At 32.0% G+C, this 18,408-nt stretch overlaps 1 protein-coding gene across 1 annotated transcript in view; it reads right to left on the bottom strand.

The window, feature by feature from the left end:
- The window catches only part of Diaph3 (diaphanous related formin 3), a 474,806-nt gene that overhangs the window by 147,254 nt on the left and 309,144 nt on the right, over positions 1-18,408 (bottom strand). Inside the window, exon 25 of the mRNA XM_027938043.3 lies at positions 12,075-12,210. Coding sequence (XP_027793844.1) covers positions 12,075-12,210 — 136 coding nt within the window. The remainder of the gene's footprint in view (positions 1-12,074; positions 12,211-18,408) is intronic.

The following is an 18,408-nucleotide window of genomic DNA, read 5'->3' as shown; positions in this document are numbered from 1 at the left end:
AAAAAAGTCCTCTGATAAGTTTCTAGCAGGAATACAGTAAGTTTTCAAAACTTCTGATTTCTCTTTCAAAATCAACTAACCCATACTACATCAGGTTAAAAGCATGCACATTTGCATGCTCACACAGCAACCTCAATTAGCCAGGTTGTAACATTCACGTAGAAAAACTTTATACCCCTAGGAGTTCATCAGATTCTAAGAATAGTAAATACTATTAAAACTATTTTTCTTTTAGACTTGGTGAATGATGGCTGAGTTACTATTCTATTTTTATTACGTCTCAGTGCATTACTTTAGGAATGGGATGATATCAAATGCAAAATGGGAATGTTTTCCAAGAGGTCAGTAAAAATTTGAAAGCAACACTCCCTGCCAAGCTATATTCTGAAGTTCTGAATACAGTTTGATATCATTTGGATTTTCTCATGAAGAACACTTCTTAAACTCCCTAAAATGCCTCCAAATTTAGTGTTAAGAAATACTATGCTCAATATCAGCAGATACCATGATTTAGGAAACAACACTTTCTCAGATTGCAATGTTATGTACCTTCATGTGGTGATATGATAACATAGTGTAACCAAACTCCATGATTCATTAGACCAAGTTCCTTTAGCATTCAATGAGCAGGAAGAATTAGGGCCCCTTCTCAAAGATAAAGGTATTTCCAATTATCATAAATGATATTCTCATCTACCAAAGCTGAAAACATAGAATGTAATCAACAGAGTCATAACAAAATGATAAGATAATGTGTTATATATATTTAATAGGCTTATTTAATATTTATCTAATGAAAATATACCATGCATTCAAGAAAGTATGAATGGCTACTAACAAAAGGCACTTTTGAGAGAGCAATATTGGTGCACAATAAACATTAAAATAAATAATAGAGGACAAATGTTAAATGAATTACTTTTACTCACATGTAAATCCAGCAGAAAGCACAATTTAATTAGCATTGAGAACATGCACTGGAAACGTGAAATCATAATTGAAATTCAGCACTATGAGGATCAATACTTCTAAAATATATCTGAAATACGGTAGAAAGACTGCCTTTTTCTTAGTTCTTGGCCTTTGAATCAAAATAATGTTTTTTGTTCCCTAAGCAAACAATTCTCTTGACTTTCTAACACTTTAAGTTAACTTTCTAGTTAAGTTAAAAAGAAAAACTGTTATACATTTAGACTCTTCCAAAGAATTGCCAGACAGAGAATAAGACTTGGAATGACTCTGGAGGGGAATATGCAGCTTCCTACAGCAGCGATCCTCCACACAACACTCTCAAACATTAGGGATGGAAATTCTGATTCTGCACTGATATGACAAAAATACTTCTACTTTTCAAGAGTTCCTGTCTGAATAGCACTAATAGTTTTTAAAAAATTTCAGGATTATATTGAACTAAAATTACTGTTAGTTTTACCCATTAGTGATAATTATTATTGGAAGTTCTATGGTGACAATTCACTCTATTCAAGCAATGGTCTCCCAAGAATTGCTTGTTCCAAAAAGAGTCAGCCATCTATTTTCTGTTACTAATGCTAGTCTGTCATATTCTTCCTGCCTTGGGGGCATTCTAGCCTGTGTTAAAGCTGCCCTCAATGTTAACTCTGTTAATATTAAGTTGCTTCTAATTTTCGTGAAGAACCCTGGATATCTGAGGAAGGAAGTCATTCAGGAAGCAATATTTTAAAATTCTATTACAAAATAATGTCTAATTTCATCTAAACACTAATGCCTACTTATGCCATTTACAAGTAACATATAAATATTCAATTTCTTTGCTAATTTTCCCAGTCCAGCCTGGGGTATATTTATTCATCATCAAAAGCCAAATACTATTCGGTTCTTTTAGCTTCTTTGAGATAATGACTTTAGGCTTTGAACAACCTTCATGACCAATTCTGGCACCAGTGACTGGATTTCCTTCATCTTTAAAAATTGAATGTCAGAATGACCAAAATAGGGAGAGAAAAAAGACAGCCTATTAATAAAAAATTAAATAAAAATAAATAAAAGCCTGAATCCACCTCTGACCTTATGACACATTGATATTTTCATCTGAAAAGATATACAAACAATAGTAGAGAAATACTATGGAACATGAGCTGGAATAAAAAGATAAAAGCACAATGGTTGTGCTAGATTGGTTACTGAAACCATCAGCAGCCCAGACATTTGTGAGCATTTCAAAAGTTCAACTGCACAACTTTCCATTTCAAGCTAACAGAATCTAAAAATCAGATAATTCCCTATGGTCAGAAATAAGCTTACAGATTGAGTTTTTAGTCAGCTAATGATTAATTCCTTATTGTTCAGTACAAATTGGCCACTTTGCAAATGCATGCTTTTGGACAGAGGAAGATAAGAAAAAAAAAATAGAACAGTTTTTTTCATTCTATGTCTTAGAAATCAAAGAATAGAGTCTATGGATTATTGATCTGTATGAAGAATCAGGAAACTTTTTCTGTAAAGAGCCAGTTAGCAAGTATTTTAAGCTTTGTAGGATATATGATTTGTATTACAAGTACTCACCTCTGCACAAAGGCAGCCATAGGTAATATGTAATAGGTATGGCTATTTTTACACATGAAACTATTTATAAACACCAGTGCAGCCCAGCTTGACTCTTCCTGTAGTTTGATCTATATCTTAACTTCTCACATAAATAGCAAAATGCTAAACTGAACAAAAAATTAAATAATTTTTTTGACCAGTTAAGTGTTAACCCGTTGTTTGATAGATCTTTCTGGGTGTCTTCCTTCTGTGGTATCTACTGTGAGTACACACTGTGCAGGGTCTTAGGAGATAAAGAATGTGTAAATGATGTAATTCTATGAGATTAAAACACATAAAATGAAGAAAAGCGAGTATTCTATACATAAGTTATATGGCAAGACAATAATGGCTAATGAGAAGTGAATTGTTTAATATTGAGTACAAATATTCAGAGAAGACAATATAAAGAAAGTAAGAATTCAACTAAACCACATTTTACAGTATTCAGTAGTTAAGAATTAAGAAAAAGGTTTTTATGATATAAATGAAGAAGAAAAAAACACAAGAAATAAATTCAGAGAATTAGTAATGATTTGTGCCTGAGGTAAAATAGATAGTACAAAAAACTCAAAAGAAACAGAAGTCACTAAGTCACTGAGAAGCACAAATTCAGTCTCTTATCCACAATCTCTGTGGTCCAATGTGTTTTAAAATTCAGAATTTTTCAGACTGTGAGGAAGTGGAGCAAAGTAAATCAGGTGTATATATATGATGTAAAACTGTAACATGCTCAGTGCAACATGGAATTAAACTCGTGTCCATAGCATGAGTATTCACATTCCAGGGGATCTCTTATCAGTCCAGATCAGGTCTGACAGCAAATAAGTTTGGACACTAATGTCACCTTAAAACTTTGTCTTCAATGCATTTTCTACTTCTAAATTGCAAAAGGGGCTATGAATGATTTCCTGCATTAAGTTGCAAAGACAGCAAAAGCAATCCTTTTTGTTGTGGTTGCTAAAACTTTGTTGGATTGGTTGCTTTAGTTTTTTGACTGGCACCAGTAAGTATAAGGCATTATGGATGGTATAAATTTCACTTATGTTTCAACTGTAATACATACTTTCTTTTTTGAAAGTTAAAGACTAGACATCTATAAAGGTGACATCCAGGTTCAAAAGTCTATCTATGGAGCTCAAGTAACTGGACCTCTCTGCATCTTAAGGCAAATGGTAAAACAGAAACTTATTTAATGTTTAAGAGGTGTGATTTAAATAATATAAATAGGCTATTTCTTTAAAGTGGGGAAAATTATAGTTAACTCTGAAAATTAGGTGATACCAATTTACTCTCTGATATTAAAAAAAATACATAACTTTGCACCAAATCCAAATAATAGTTCCATTCAGGATTGGTAATCTAATGTAATGAGATGATCATGACAACAATCCACTGCATTGCAAAGTACACAAATGTAAATAATGGCAGTATACAAGTTAAGGAGCTTTGAAGTTGCAAAGAAAGAAGATGCCACTGTGATCGAGTCTGCCATTACATAAACAATATTATCAAAGTTTTAGAGTTCTCCATATTGTGCTAAAATCAAAATAATTGACTGGTATGTTTTTTTGCCTGATAATATATCAGGTTAAATCTGTGTTTGATAATAGAAAGCTATGAATAAGTGATGTTAATATAAATATTTCTTTGATAAAATTCTGAGAAGTAATCCATGCTACACCATAAACATTTAAGATGTCGTGCACCAAATGAAGTTGATCATAATGGGCACTTTATCTTTTATTTCAAAACAAAAACAAAACAAAACCAGAGTCCACTTTTGACTTGGCATACAGTTATTATACAACATTTACAAGACAAGCAATGAAAAGACCATTTTGAAATGAGCAGTAAACAAAGGAATATAAAAATATGCCAGAAAGATGTTTAACAAATAACTGCCCCTGCATCTGTGTTACTCTTTGTTAAAGAGGAAAAAGAAAGTCACTATTTCAAGATATGTTGTGCTGAAGAAGCCTGCTACACAAGGAAGATATATATGTTACTGTACACAAAGGTTGGACTCTAAGTTTCGTTTTTTCTTTTTTAATTTTTAGTTGTTGATAGACCTTCATTTTATTCATTTATTTATATGTGGTGCTGAGAATTGAACCAAGTGCCTCACACATGCGAGGCAAGAGCTCTACCACTGAACCACAACCCAAGATTTATGCACATAAATGATAGTTTATATAGCTATTAAACCCTTGCAAAAACTTTCTTGTAGACTATGACTTCAAAGTCTTAACAACATCCAAAGGGAAAACTTGTGACATGGTAGAGTTGGAGGAGATGAACAGGGTGTATCAGGATACCTGTTCTTAACTGTGTTGTTTGCTAAACTTACTATACTGCAAATGATCTGGTTCCTTTACTTCTTTTCCTGGTCAGACATTAAAAGCACTGGAGACATTTCCATATCCTTAGAACTGCTGAGGCCTGGTAACTCTGTTAGACCCACAAATGCTGATACCATTGAAGAAATTCTCCCAAAAGTGGGGAGGCATGTTGTTGATGTTATCCTTCTAGTCAGTTGGAGGCATAAAGATAAACACATCTTTGTACAATCAGAAGAATCAAATTGAATTTGAACTGGAGTAGGGAAGAATCCTTAATTTTGGCAATCTCTTAAAACCTCCAAACACAAAGGGAGAGACCACCTGGCTTAAAGCCACTTCTTATGGTACAAAAGAGAAAGTTGAACCTCTCACCCAAGATTTCCAGGGAAAAGATAGTTTGCAACCTCCTTACACAAGTACGGTCTAGTGTCAATTACTAGTTACTAATAATTTCTTGGCTCCTTTATGTTGCACTACAGTTAAATCATCAGTGGTAATGTAATAAGAGCATGATAGATAAAAAGTTGACCTTTAAGGGCTGTGGATGTAGTTCAGTGGTGCAGTGCTTAACCTATCATCTTGTGAGGCATTGGGTTCAATCCTCAGCACCACATAAAAATAAACAGAATAAAGGTATTGTGTCTATCTACAACTAAAAAAAAAAAAAAAAAAAAAATGACCTTTAGTCAGAAGAGTTTAGTCCTACAATACTGATTGCTAACTCCCTGATTATGTGCAAGGAAGTTAAATGTTTTGATAAAAAGTCTCATTAAGTTTGTTATAAGCATTATGTACAATAATAAATATATATAGAGGCTGGCAAATAACATGTGATTGATAGATGTTAGTAATAGTTATTATCATCATTATTACTACTATTATTATTGCTGAATTATAAAAGATGGAGGAAAGAAAAGAGAAATACATCCAAGCCAATGCAATTTAATTTGTTCGACCCTACTACAAAAAGAAAATATTAAAACCATTGCCCTATTTATATGCATCAATTGCCAATAACACTAGAAAATTGAAAGCACTATTGCACCAAACTAGAATATGTGCAATTATGGGAAATAATGTAAGTTTTATGATATCTGTAGAGGACAGGGTAATTGTCAAGGCCTTTATGAAAGCAAGTACACACATTAATTGTGTATCTGTTGAGATTGGCAGAGACATTCCCAAGTAGTATTTATGTAATATGCATTTCCTCTCAAATGGATGCCTAATTGCTTAGTTATTCTAAATTGCAGAATGGAAAACAAAGGAGCAGTTTTGGCCATGTGGGTAAACAACGGATTTCTAAAAGCTAATTATCTCTTTATTTAATAGACTGAAGTTGCACAAAATGAGACATTTAAGTCTAATAAATAATAGACAAATTGTAACCTAAAGACTAAAATATAGGAGCTGCTCGTATAGTTTTTATTGCTCCATTAAATAAGCTCTTATTTACTTCCCCCACAAAACATAATTACACAACACTGAGTCCATTTCAAGGCCATTCTGATATGCTATTTAAAAATTACGTGAATCAACTTACATACTCAGGAAGTCTTAAAGCATAATAGATGAATTCTATTATCAAACGCCCTGTTTGCTTCCATGATTAAGAAACAGAAATGGAGTTTGGAAAAAAGTGTATATAATCACATTATTCTCATTTGTCTTTATAAAAATGTTTATACATAAGGATAGTTGAATACATCAAATAAATAAAAAAAATAAATACTAGCATCTTTGCTTACTAGTATCTAGTTTGATGCTTTAGATATTTTCACAGTTAAAATAACTCAAATTTAAATATCAACTTCAGACAATTCATTCAAAATTTATGTTCTGATTTACAAAATGTAATTGCTTATTCAATGTAATAAATACCAAATTATTCAACAGAAATAACCCAAACTGTATGTATTTAAAAGAACTCCAGGATTGCTATTTTTCTTTTGTCATTTTTTAAAATCTTTTTTTGTATTGCTGAGGTTTGAACCCTGGGGGCCTTTGCACATGATAGGCAAGTACTTTGCCACTGGGCTACCCCCACTAGCCTCAAGATCATTGTTTTAAAAGAAAAATAAAATAAAATAAAATAAAATTTAAAAAGACTTTTTTAACACTACAAAACGATATAAGATGCTGTTATTTCAGTTTTACTGCTCAAAAGGATTTTTAATGCTTTATTTTTCTTTTGGGGGAAAATATAGCTCACTACTGGATCTTTATTTACATTCTATTAACAAAAATCACATTCTGAGATGATGGTGATAACAAAAAATAGTTGCCTATTCTCTTGACAAAAGCAAGTGATGAATTATGAAGGATAAGAAAGAGCAGGGATTTAATTTATGCTACTAACTCAGGAAGAGATACAAGAATTTGTAAATATGTGAAAAAATTTAGCTTTAATTTGCATAAGGAAAATACTAAACTCATGAAAATATATAGAAGGAAACTCCCTGTGGGTTTATGGCAGAGTTATATAGGGATTTTTCTCTTCCTATCATTCAGGTATATCCTATATACAAAAATAATATAAAGCACAAAGTTCCTGGTAACAAAACACTGGTGTATATTCAGTAATTTGCCCTTCTACTTTTTTTTTTTTTAATATTGGGAAAGCCAAACTGAAGATTTCTACAAATAATTGAGCATTACTTTGTCCTGTACTAAAACACAACCCCTACAAAGAAAAATTACATAGTGAATTTTCAGCTGATCTCCCCATAAGATATTTTAAAAGCACACTACACCAGCAAAGGTATTACAGCATATAAGCCTGAACCTGCTTACCCAAAAATAAATACACTGGTTATGAATCCTGTCAATTTCTGAGGATTCTTATTAACCAGTCTTTTGAATTAGGAAGTTTGGTATATTTTACTATTTTCTTAGTACTACTAAGACCAAATTTTGTCACTACACCGATCCTGCCAATCTCCATCATTATCTTGCCTTATTACACTTCACATAAATTATTTTCCCAAATTATATATTTAGTTGTCTGACTCCTTCAATTTTAGCCTTCATTACAGCAAGGGCCTTACTTATTTACTTATCACTAAAATTCTGACATTTATAAAAAAATAATTTTTTGATGAATAAAAGAAACAACAAAAAGTGATGTAGGTATTAAATTTCTTTCCTGTACCAATAAAGTCATAGAACACATAACTTGTATTTCTATTAGAAACTATTGTGTCTTTATTTGAGGATGCTTGTCAAATCTCAGGACAAGTGTAAAACTCAAGGTACAATTAAAAATGAAAAAACTGATATTCTACATCAAGGCTTTTTCAGAAACTAAGTGCTAATAAGACATACTACTTTATTAACTTCTATTTCAAAGACCTTCAACTACTTAAAAAAAATCATGATTTGACAAAAAGTATTTCCTATGCATTACATAGAAAGAAAAATGTAAGTGCATATTTTTACTGAGATATGAACAATATATCCACAAATAACTAATATTTTTGACTCTTATATGATTTGGCTTTGGCAGCCACTTTAAGAGACTGAATACTTCTATTATATTATGTTTAAAGGAAAACTAAGAACCCATTTAGAGTAATCATCACTTATTGGTGTTGCAGAAGAGATTTCCTTTTCTTTAGAAAAATGTATAATATGTGATATATTGCTAGATAATCTAAAATCCCATAGTTTGCAAGAAAAAATTTTCAAATATTTTTAAAAGACAAACTATCTCAAAAGTAGCTCCCGAAATCACAGCTTTCAATTTCAGCATCTTGCTTCAAATGACTTTGATTACAAAAGAATAATCATATATAACACAGTATATGATATTTATTTTATAGGCATATTATTACTTAAGGCTCTATTTTAATATTATTCATGTATATTAGTATTACCAGACTGTTCTCCGAAGAATATTATCTTGGGAAGTATCAAAAAAAAAAAAAAGGAACAAAAGTACTCAGGATAGTAAAGAATTTGAGAAACTCCGAGTGAGAATTTTTCAATAATTTAAGTCCCATCTATGATAATTTGCAGACCACATTTGTGAAGAGATAGTACAGAAAAAGCTTTATAAAATAATTCCACAGGTCCAATACAATGAGCTCTATGATAAACAAAAGATGCAATGGAATCTTTCTTTGCTATTTTAAAAATTATAAATATTCAAATTTATTTTAAAAATTGAGGATGGAAGGTAACAGCAACATAAAGTTATTTATCTCAAAGCAAAATAAAACAAATATTAAACATAATTATTGGTTAATTATTATAAGTTTGATAAAATTCAGACACATAAACTTGGATGCTATAATCTACATATCAAATACATGAATGATTAAGGAAGAATTAAAAGTAAGTTGAGCATAGTCATATTATGAATAATGGATACTAGAAAAAAATTAAAGTAGGTATGGTATTGCTGAAAACACTACTTTCTAAGCATAAAGGTAACGGGTAAAAAATGACCTAGGCAAAAACTACAAGAAAACATTATAGAACAAAAATAAAACACTTACCTATATGTCAAGATATAATAATAAAAAGCTTAATTTGGTAAAGGTATTTAAGGGAAGGAATGATGTATAATGAGCTAATCTGTAACTCAAGTGAAAAGAACTATGACAGCACAAATTACAAACAAGGAAATAAAAATGAATTGTAAGTACTTAAAAAGGTCCTAAGACATTAGTACTCGAGTAAATGCGAATTCATATAAAATAACAGGACTTTTAATCTTCTAAATTAGTAAAACTCTCAAAAAATGAGAATTCTCAACCAAGGCACAATTATAACCCAATGTTAAGAGCTATGGAAATTACAACATTTTTGGACATCAATTGGGTAACTTATATCCCAAATCTTAAAACATTTTTCCTTTTCTATTCTGTATCTTAATGAAGAGATATATTTTCTAATTATGTGTGCATAAACACATTGATCACAATAGAAAGCGAAAATGATTACTTCATGACTTTATTACTGAATTACCTAAATTAGATGGGGTATGACATATCAAATGGATTCAATTACATAGATATTAAAAAAAATACAGACTAAGAACAACACAAAACATTCAGAAAATTCAGCAAACTAACATAAGATACTAAGCTGCATATTTACTGGGAACACAGTGAATTTAAAACTGAAAAATATACCAAAATGTTAACAAGTGATTCTTTGTATAGGGAGATTAGGGATAGTGATCTTTTGATTTACTGTTTTGGGTGTTTTCAATAATGAAAAATATTATTTTAAATTGGAAACATAAAATAAACCTATTCTTTAATATGGAGCTTTCCTTCAAGAGAAAAAAATAAAATTTAAATATTATCAAGATTCCACAGGTAATTTCATTAAAATTTCAATTTTCCAAATCCATGTAATGGAGAAATCCAGAGAAGTATGACATAGGCCCTTAGGCAAAAATCCTAACAATGGAGCCAACTCACCATCTAGTAATTCATGTAGAGGAATCTGAAACAACCCTGGAGCAAATGTTCAAATAATAGAATGTTCCATAACTTAGGCAGCAAGATAGTAATTCACAATTAATCCACAAGCATATTTTAAATATAAATACTAAATCCTTTTGATTTCCATTTTTATTAACACTTTTTAAGATATTTCTGAGAATATTCTCTTCATTTCAAATGTAAACAAGAACATATGCTTAAATGATTTTTCTTTCTTAGAAGAAAAGTGCAATACATTAAGATGTTCAGTTTCCTTAATTAAACATAAAAATCTTCCTGTAAAAATGAAAGAAGGCAAAGCACATCTCTCTCTACCCCTGGGGCAACTTTAGGTGAATCTGCAGCCCTGAATTGTAATCTTTGGTGAATCTGCAGTGAAGCTGATGGATTTTAATTAACTCCTTCTGCAATCCTTAGTGGTATGGAGGTAAAAGGGCCAGAAATTTCAGGTATTAAAAATATAGCTACAATTTACTTAATGAATTATTTTGCTTCTAAATTAGTAGTATCGTTTAGCTTTGAAAATATATAGATGTTTCTGTAATGCTGAAAAAAAATTAAAGTATTTTTTCCAAAAACTTTCTATTAAAAAAGATTGAAATTTTATAAAAGTATTAAAAATAGTATAGTGAACATATCCTTTCCTATAAGTACCCATTACCAAACTTTAGCAATAGTTATTTAGAACCAATCTGTTTCGTCTATGAGATCACCTACTTCCCAGTCCCTACAGACTATTTTGATTTAAATCCCAGACATTCTGTCTTTTTGCCTGTGAAATTTCAGTATGAGTTTCTAAAAGATACTCTGGAACATATTGATAACAATATTATTACATATACAAGACAAAAAAAAATCAAAATTTTCTGACTACTATGTTCAACAGTTATCTGATGGGACTGGGGTATATATAAGTTCCACATACTACAAATGGATGCTGTCTATGCCTCTTAAAGTCTCTTGAATTTTTGTTTGTTTGTTTGGTTTGGGTGCTGTTGGTTGAATTCAGAGCCTCTGGAACGTAAGGCAAAAGCTCTATCACTAAGCTGCCCTCCTAACCCATATTTTTTTTATTTATTTATTTTTTTTAATTTTTTTATTGTTGGTTGTTCAAAACATTACAAATTTCTTGATATATCATATTTCACACTTTGATTCAAGTGGGTTATGAACTCCCATTTTTACCCCATATACAGATTGCAGTCTTTTAATGTTTTAATCCATTACTTTTTTCCCTTTCATGGAATATTTTGTTAAAGAAAACCAGGTAACATGTCCTGTAGAATTTCAGAGCCAGTTTCCAAGATTATAAAGCTACTTATTGACAAACATCATTACAGATTGGTTTCTGGAGTAATAGTGAAAAAAATGAGACTAGGCTAGAAGACTAAATCACAAATGTGCAACATTAAGACATAGCACTTATTAGCAAAGTCAAGGTAGAAAAACCCATAAGAAAACAATTGCTCTAACATTTAACTACAGAAACAGGTAGTCAAATTTTAATTTTTCACCAAGCACATTAAAATGCTAATAAAGTAACCCATTTAAATGTGTGTGTGTGTGTGTGTGTGTGTTGGGGAGGGTACTGAGAATCAAACCTAGGGCCTTTGCATTCTAGCAAGTATTCTTCCTCTGACTTACATCCCCAGTCCAAACCATGTACATCTTAAGGGTACATAACTTGAATAGCAAATTTGATAGTACTCACCAGTCTTCATTTCTAGTAAGCGCTTTTTCTTTTGCTGGCGTTCAAGTCTTTCTTTCTCTGCTAATTCTTTAGCTATTCTGGCACGTTTTTCTTTTTCCTCTGCTTCTCTTTTTCTGATGTTCTCCTTTATTGCTTGCTATTACAAATAAATTTCAAAAAATGATCAATTTTAACCAGTGATTCTAAAGAAAATGGAAAATTATCAATCTGAAATTATATGCAAGGTAGAACCATGACTGAATATCATTTAAATAATGGTTAGTTCTTATATTAGTAACAGTCTTTTAAAAGGTATGCACATATACCTGTGTTAAATATATTTTATGCCTATAAATACACCATAATGTTTAAAACACCTGCATCTAAGTGGAATTAACTAACTAAAAGGGAGAAGAGAGACAGAAACTAAAAATAAGAACATTTAATTCACAAATCAAATGAGCTTTCTAACATATTTTAAAAAGTGTCTTGCAACTGTATTTGCGTCTTCCATACCTTCGCTGCTTTAAGTAAGTTATTAATATAAGGAAAATGGTTAAGGAAATGATAGGAAAGATCTGATATCTATGGCTACTTTATATTATGATCAATAATTTTTCAATTTTCTCATAAGGGGAGAAGTATTAAAAAGATAACTAAATAAATATTTGGTGTTTCAGAAAGAGGTACTCTTGATGAAAGCCAATAACAACATGCTAATTAAAATAAGTTCTCAATCAATATGTGATTAGTTACTGAACTTCTTATTTCTAAATTTTATACAAGAAATTCATTTCATGTGGCATCAGCAGGAATCAGCAGGTAAAGATGGATTTTTGTTAAGTGCTAATAAACAGCATGGCATCTTATTACATATCTTATAGAGATGCCATTTATTTAAGTGCCAATGAAACAAAACAGGCTATCACATTAGTTTACTACCAGTGGTATTAAAAAGTGCTAATTATACTCTAAGTCGATGGCTTATATTATATTTGGGGATACTTTATTTTCATTGTGCATTCTTTCTTCATTTTATAGTTGCAGATAGACCTATACCTTTATTTTATTTATTTATTTATTTATTTTTATGTGGTGCTGAGGATCAAACCCAGTATCTCTCACGTGCTAGGCAAGTGCTTTGCCATTGAACCACAATCCCAGCTCCTATTGTGCATTCTTTTTTAACCAAGATAGTGTAAGTTCTTCATTAGAAATCATAAAATGAAGACAGATATTATTGATCAAAACAATGAAAGGGAAAGAACAACATACCCACTCATTCATTCAGTACATAGGCACTAAGACCAAATGATACTGTTCTTCCAAGGCGGGGAGTGGGACCAGGAGAGTTGGTTTATATTTGGTGTGACTGAGCAGAAAACAGACAATAAACAGCAAAAATTTGATGTATATTTAAAAAGAAGTGATGTGATGAAATGCCTGGAGATTTACATTAGGTGGTCAGATAAGGCCTCACTTTCTCTGTTGTTTCAAATGTCATGGAGCTAATTATGTGATGATCTGGGGGAAGAACCAATCAGGTAGAAGGAAGTGTTAATGTCAAGGTTGTTTGGAGGTTGAAGAGAGAAAAAGAAGGAAAGTATATTGGTAATGAGTTCATGGAGGTAAGCCGAGGCCTGATGAGTTAAGATCTTCTAGGACAAAATAGGGGAGATGGATTTTTTTTCAAGGGTACCAGAGAACAATTGGAGATTTTTAAGCAGGAAAATGTAAGAATAGTACTCAAAGATAAAAACACTAATCAAGCACCTTCATTCCAAACCACCTTTTCAAAAGTTACTTGGCCCTCTTTACATTGCCCTGTTGTAATATGGGCTCAAGAACCTACAAAATTGTTCTCTCTTGCTACTGCTATTGCTGCAAGTAGAATAATCTATTCTTCAACTCTGACCATAGTGTTGCATTTTTTTGCCAACATCCATGAAAATGTGGCAGCTTAACTTGTTAGCTTGCCAGTAGGTAAACTCTTTACAGTTCTTGACATATATTACTATTATTAAGCTATAAAATACCAGTTGTAGTACTAGACGCTTTCATATGCAATCCTTACAAAGCTCAAATTTGACTCCATATCATTCATTCTGGCACAGAATGCTAAGTACTTGCTCACTGCAATGAAAGTAATAAAAGGCAGAAAGATTTGAAAACTTGCTACAGTCTATGTTTTCCACCATGTTGCCTTATATTACAGTCACATATGTTAATAGCTATGACAATGTCAGTTATAAAGTCAATATATTCTATGAAGGTAGGGGAAGGCATCATGAAAGAAAATAAACATGGGTTCAAAAATGAGTGTGTGTATGTTAATCAAAAAAAGCTCTTTTGTGTCCCATGTGGGTATGTATAACGGCTAGGAAGAATGTATTGTGATGAAGAAACAGGTAAGCAAATATTCAGTAATCAAAACTATTTCTTGCCTAAAGAAAATGAATAAAAACAACCATCAAAAGTTAAGTAATATATCACGCAGCTAATTTATGAAACTTATTATTGTATAAAATTTGCTGATGTAAATTTTCTACTTTAATAGATGGATATATTTCAAAGTGAATATTTAATATAAACATCTATTATCAGAAATAATTGCCACACCCTTTTAGAATTCTACTGGGTTATAACAAGTCAAAATTACTTTGCAAGATCTATAAAAACAGTGTTTACATTTAGAAATAAGGTCTGAGGAAGTTCCTAAAGCTATTTTCTTTTAGGGAAAATGCACTATTGATTTTCACTTAAAATTCTGCCTCATTTAAAACTTATCTTATTCTGACACTATATTAGGAAAAGAATTTTTAGGTGGAAAATGCCAACAGCATAGAAAAAGGTATTTAGTCTGCAACTAATATCCAGTTGAAACAGTAATTTGGAATTTTCTTTTATGCCAAACATAAAGAAGTAAAATAGCCCAAAATAGAAAAACCAAATGACACTATTTTAGGTACAATGGCTAAACCAGTAATTTGAAATTTTCCTTTAAGCCAAATATTAAGCAAAACTAAGCCAAACATTTAACAAAAATAATCTAAAACAGAAAAAGTAAATATTTATAACATTACAACTGCTTCTTAGTTATTTCACTCACAAATTCATAACCAGGAAGGAAAATAAAGGTGAGCTGGACATAATGAATGATAACTGGCTATAAGACACTGTCCCTCCACCCCACAACAAATCAATTGAAAATATATATACTCACACTGAACCCACTGATCACTTTTAATTTTTATTTATTCTTTTGGTTATATATGACAGTAGGATCTATTTTTATATATTTATATAGGCTTGGAATATATCTTAATCTAATTAGGATCCCAGTCTTCTGGATGTACATGATGGGAAGATTCATTGTGGTGCATTCATATATGTACATAGGAAAGTCAAGTCAGATTCATTCCACTGTCTTTCATTTTGCTTTTTGGTACTGGGGATTGAATTCAGGGGTACTCAACCACTGAGCCACATCCCCAACCCTATTTTGTATTTTATTTAGAGCAGGGTCTCAATAAGTTGCTTAGTGTCTTGAAGTTCCTGAGGCTGGCTTTGAATTTGCGATTCTCCTGTCTCAGCCTCCCAAGACCCTGGGATTACATGTATGTGCCACTGCGCCTGGCTGTCTTTCCTTTTTCTATCATCCCTCCATTCCTTTCATTCCTGTTTGTCTAATTCACTGAACTTCTATTCTTCATCATCCCTCTCCTTGATGTAGGTGAATCCATACCTCAGAGAGAACATTGGACCTTTGTTTTTTGGTGACTGGCTTATTTCACTTAGCCTGATAGTCTCCAGATCCATTCATTTACCAGTGAATGTCATAAAGTCATTTTGATCATGGCTGAGTAATATTTCTTTATCCATTCATTTGTTGACGGGCATCTAGACTGGTTCCATAGCTTAGCTTCTGTGAATTGTGCTGCTATTAACAGTGATATGGCTATCTCATTTTAACTCCATTGGGTATTTACCAAGGAGTGGGATAACTGGGTCAAAAGGTGGTTCCATTCCTAGTTTTGTGGAATCTCCATACTGTTTCAAGAGTGGTTGCACCAATTTACATTCCCACCAATAAGGTATGAGTGTACCTGTCCCCATATCCTTGCCAAATTTGTTATTTTGTTTTAAATGTTGAAAAAAAGCATATGTTTAGAATTAGACATCTGGACTCTGTAGATGATTTCAATTTTGTTGGCAAAGTCCAAAGCATCATAATCGAGAGCCTTCTCTCAATCAGGCCTGATTAGGGTGTTAACCTTTCTCAATCAATGTCATAGAACTACATTACAGCTTCTTTGATCTGGTGTTTGTTGGCCTTGACATCCACAATGAACACAAGTGTTTGTTGTCTTCAATCTTCCCCATGGCTGACCTAGTGGTTGGGGGAACTTGATGATGGCATAGTGCTCAAGTTTCTGAGGGTGCTCTTCCAAGAAATTTGGGGTGCCTCTAGAGCTGCAATGTCTTGGGTCTACCAAAAGGTAGGTGACATGCAGATCTTCTTCTGTTTATGGTTGTGGACTCCCTTCAACACTCCCTTCTTTGGGAGGGGCAGGAGATTCATTCTTAGCTTTAAGTGCAATGTGGGTAAAAAAATGTCAACATTTACAGTTACTTGTATTCTTGATAACTGCAATTCTGGTTGGAGGAATGGGGAAATCTCAGTGTAGTTTTAATTTCCATTTCTCTAACTACTAGAGATTTTGAATATTTTTTCAAGTATTTGTTGGCTGTTCATATTTTCTTCTTTTGAGAAGCGTCTGTTTAGTTCTTTTGCCCATTTGTAGAATGGGTTATTTGTTTTGGTTAAGTTTTTTTAGTTCTTTGTATGTTCCTGGAAATTAATACCTTATTTGAGGTATTGATGGCAAAGATTTTCTCCCTTTCAGTAGGCCCTCTCTTCATGCTTTTGATTATTCCTTTGTTGTGAAGAAGGTTTTTGTTTGACACAATCCCATTATTGATTTTTAAATTTTACTTCTTGTGCTTTAGGAGACCTGGTTTTCTCTTTACTCAATTGAAAAAAAAAAAAGGTTGTACTTGCACTGGCACACTATTTTCAGCTATACATTACCAAATGACATTCTTTGAGAATATATTCCCAGATGAAGCCTAGTGCATGCCCTTCTCTGAAAGATGCACAGACTTACCAGACCACACCAATGATCACAGAAGATTTCAAAACTTTGCCACATTTGATTTTTGAATTTAAATGACATAGTCAATAACCTAAATTCCTAAGACTAAAATGATTTCCATGGTAATGATGAGTAGAAAAACATATACATAATAACATAGGTACATTAACAAATATGTTATGAAAATACATAGACATAGTAAATGTGTGTATTCTATTAGAAAATATGAGCTAACAATTACATCCTCACATAATTCGATTTTATACAACTGCTATAACAAGAAATTTTCCATGACTAGTTTAAATATTTATTATGACAGTATGTAAAGCATTTTTTCAGATAAACCAAAATGCCCCAGAGTGAGTAAATTTAAATGAATGCATGTAATATGAGTAAAATTCAGAAGTATCTGGCAGAGAGGGATGCTATATAAGTTGTAGCTTTTATTATAAATATAATCTTTGGATTTCATAAAAATCTCACCATCCTTTATGTGAACTTTTGGGACTTTCTTTTCGGGGGAGGGGGAGTACTAAGAATTGAACCCAGCAGTGCTTAACCACTAAATGACATCCAGGGCCCTTTTGATATAGGGTCTTGCGAAGTTGCTGAAGCTGGCTTTGAACTTAGGAGCCTTCTGTCTTAGCCTTCTGAGTTGCTGGAATTACAGGCATGTGCCACCACACTCAGCTATAACCTGCTTTTTTCACTTAAGATTTGTTTTTAAGATTGCTCCATTTTTTAAAGTGCAAGTTGCACTTCACTTTCATTGCCTATATTAAATTGTGTTATTTACTCTCCCATCAATGAGATTTTTCTCCAATATTCGGCTACAATGAATAATGCAGACATGAACATTTTGGTATGTGTCTCCTAGTACACATATATAAGAGTTCTTTAATTATACTTGAGATACTTGGTCCTTAAATCAGTTTAAAATTATTGACAGTTACTCTTTAAGTTAAGGAATAGAAAGCCCTTGAATGCAATACAAGCAGTATTGAGTATAATTTCTTGAAGCTTTTTCTATTCTAAAAATACATACATGTAAAATCATGGTGGAATTCCTTGAAAACAATTGTTTAAAATGTGGATCATGGTGGAAATAGATTGAAAGCCACTGCTAAGATAGGAATCGAATTTATGAATGACATGACTTCATCATACTAGATACTACTAAATTGTTTTCAGAGTAGTTA

This window comes from Marmota flaviventris, chromosome 4 (genome assembly GCF_047511675.1).
Source record: "Marmota flaviventris isolate mMarFla1 chromosome 4, mMarFla1.hap1, whole genome shotgun sequence".
NCBI classification, from domain to species: Eukaryota; Metazoa; Chordata; class Mammalia; order Rodentia; family Sciuridae; genus Marmota; species Marmota flaviventris.
Note: the sequence above shows the minus strand (reverse complement) of the source record. Positions and strands in the feature narration are given on the sequence as shown.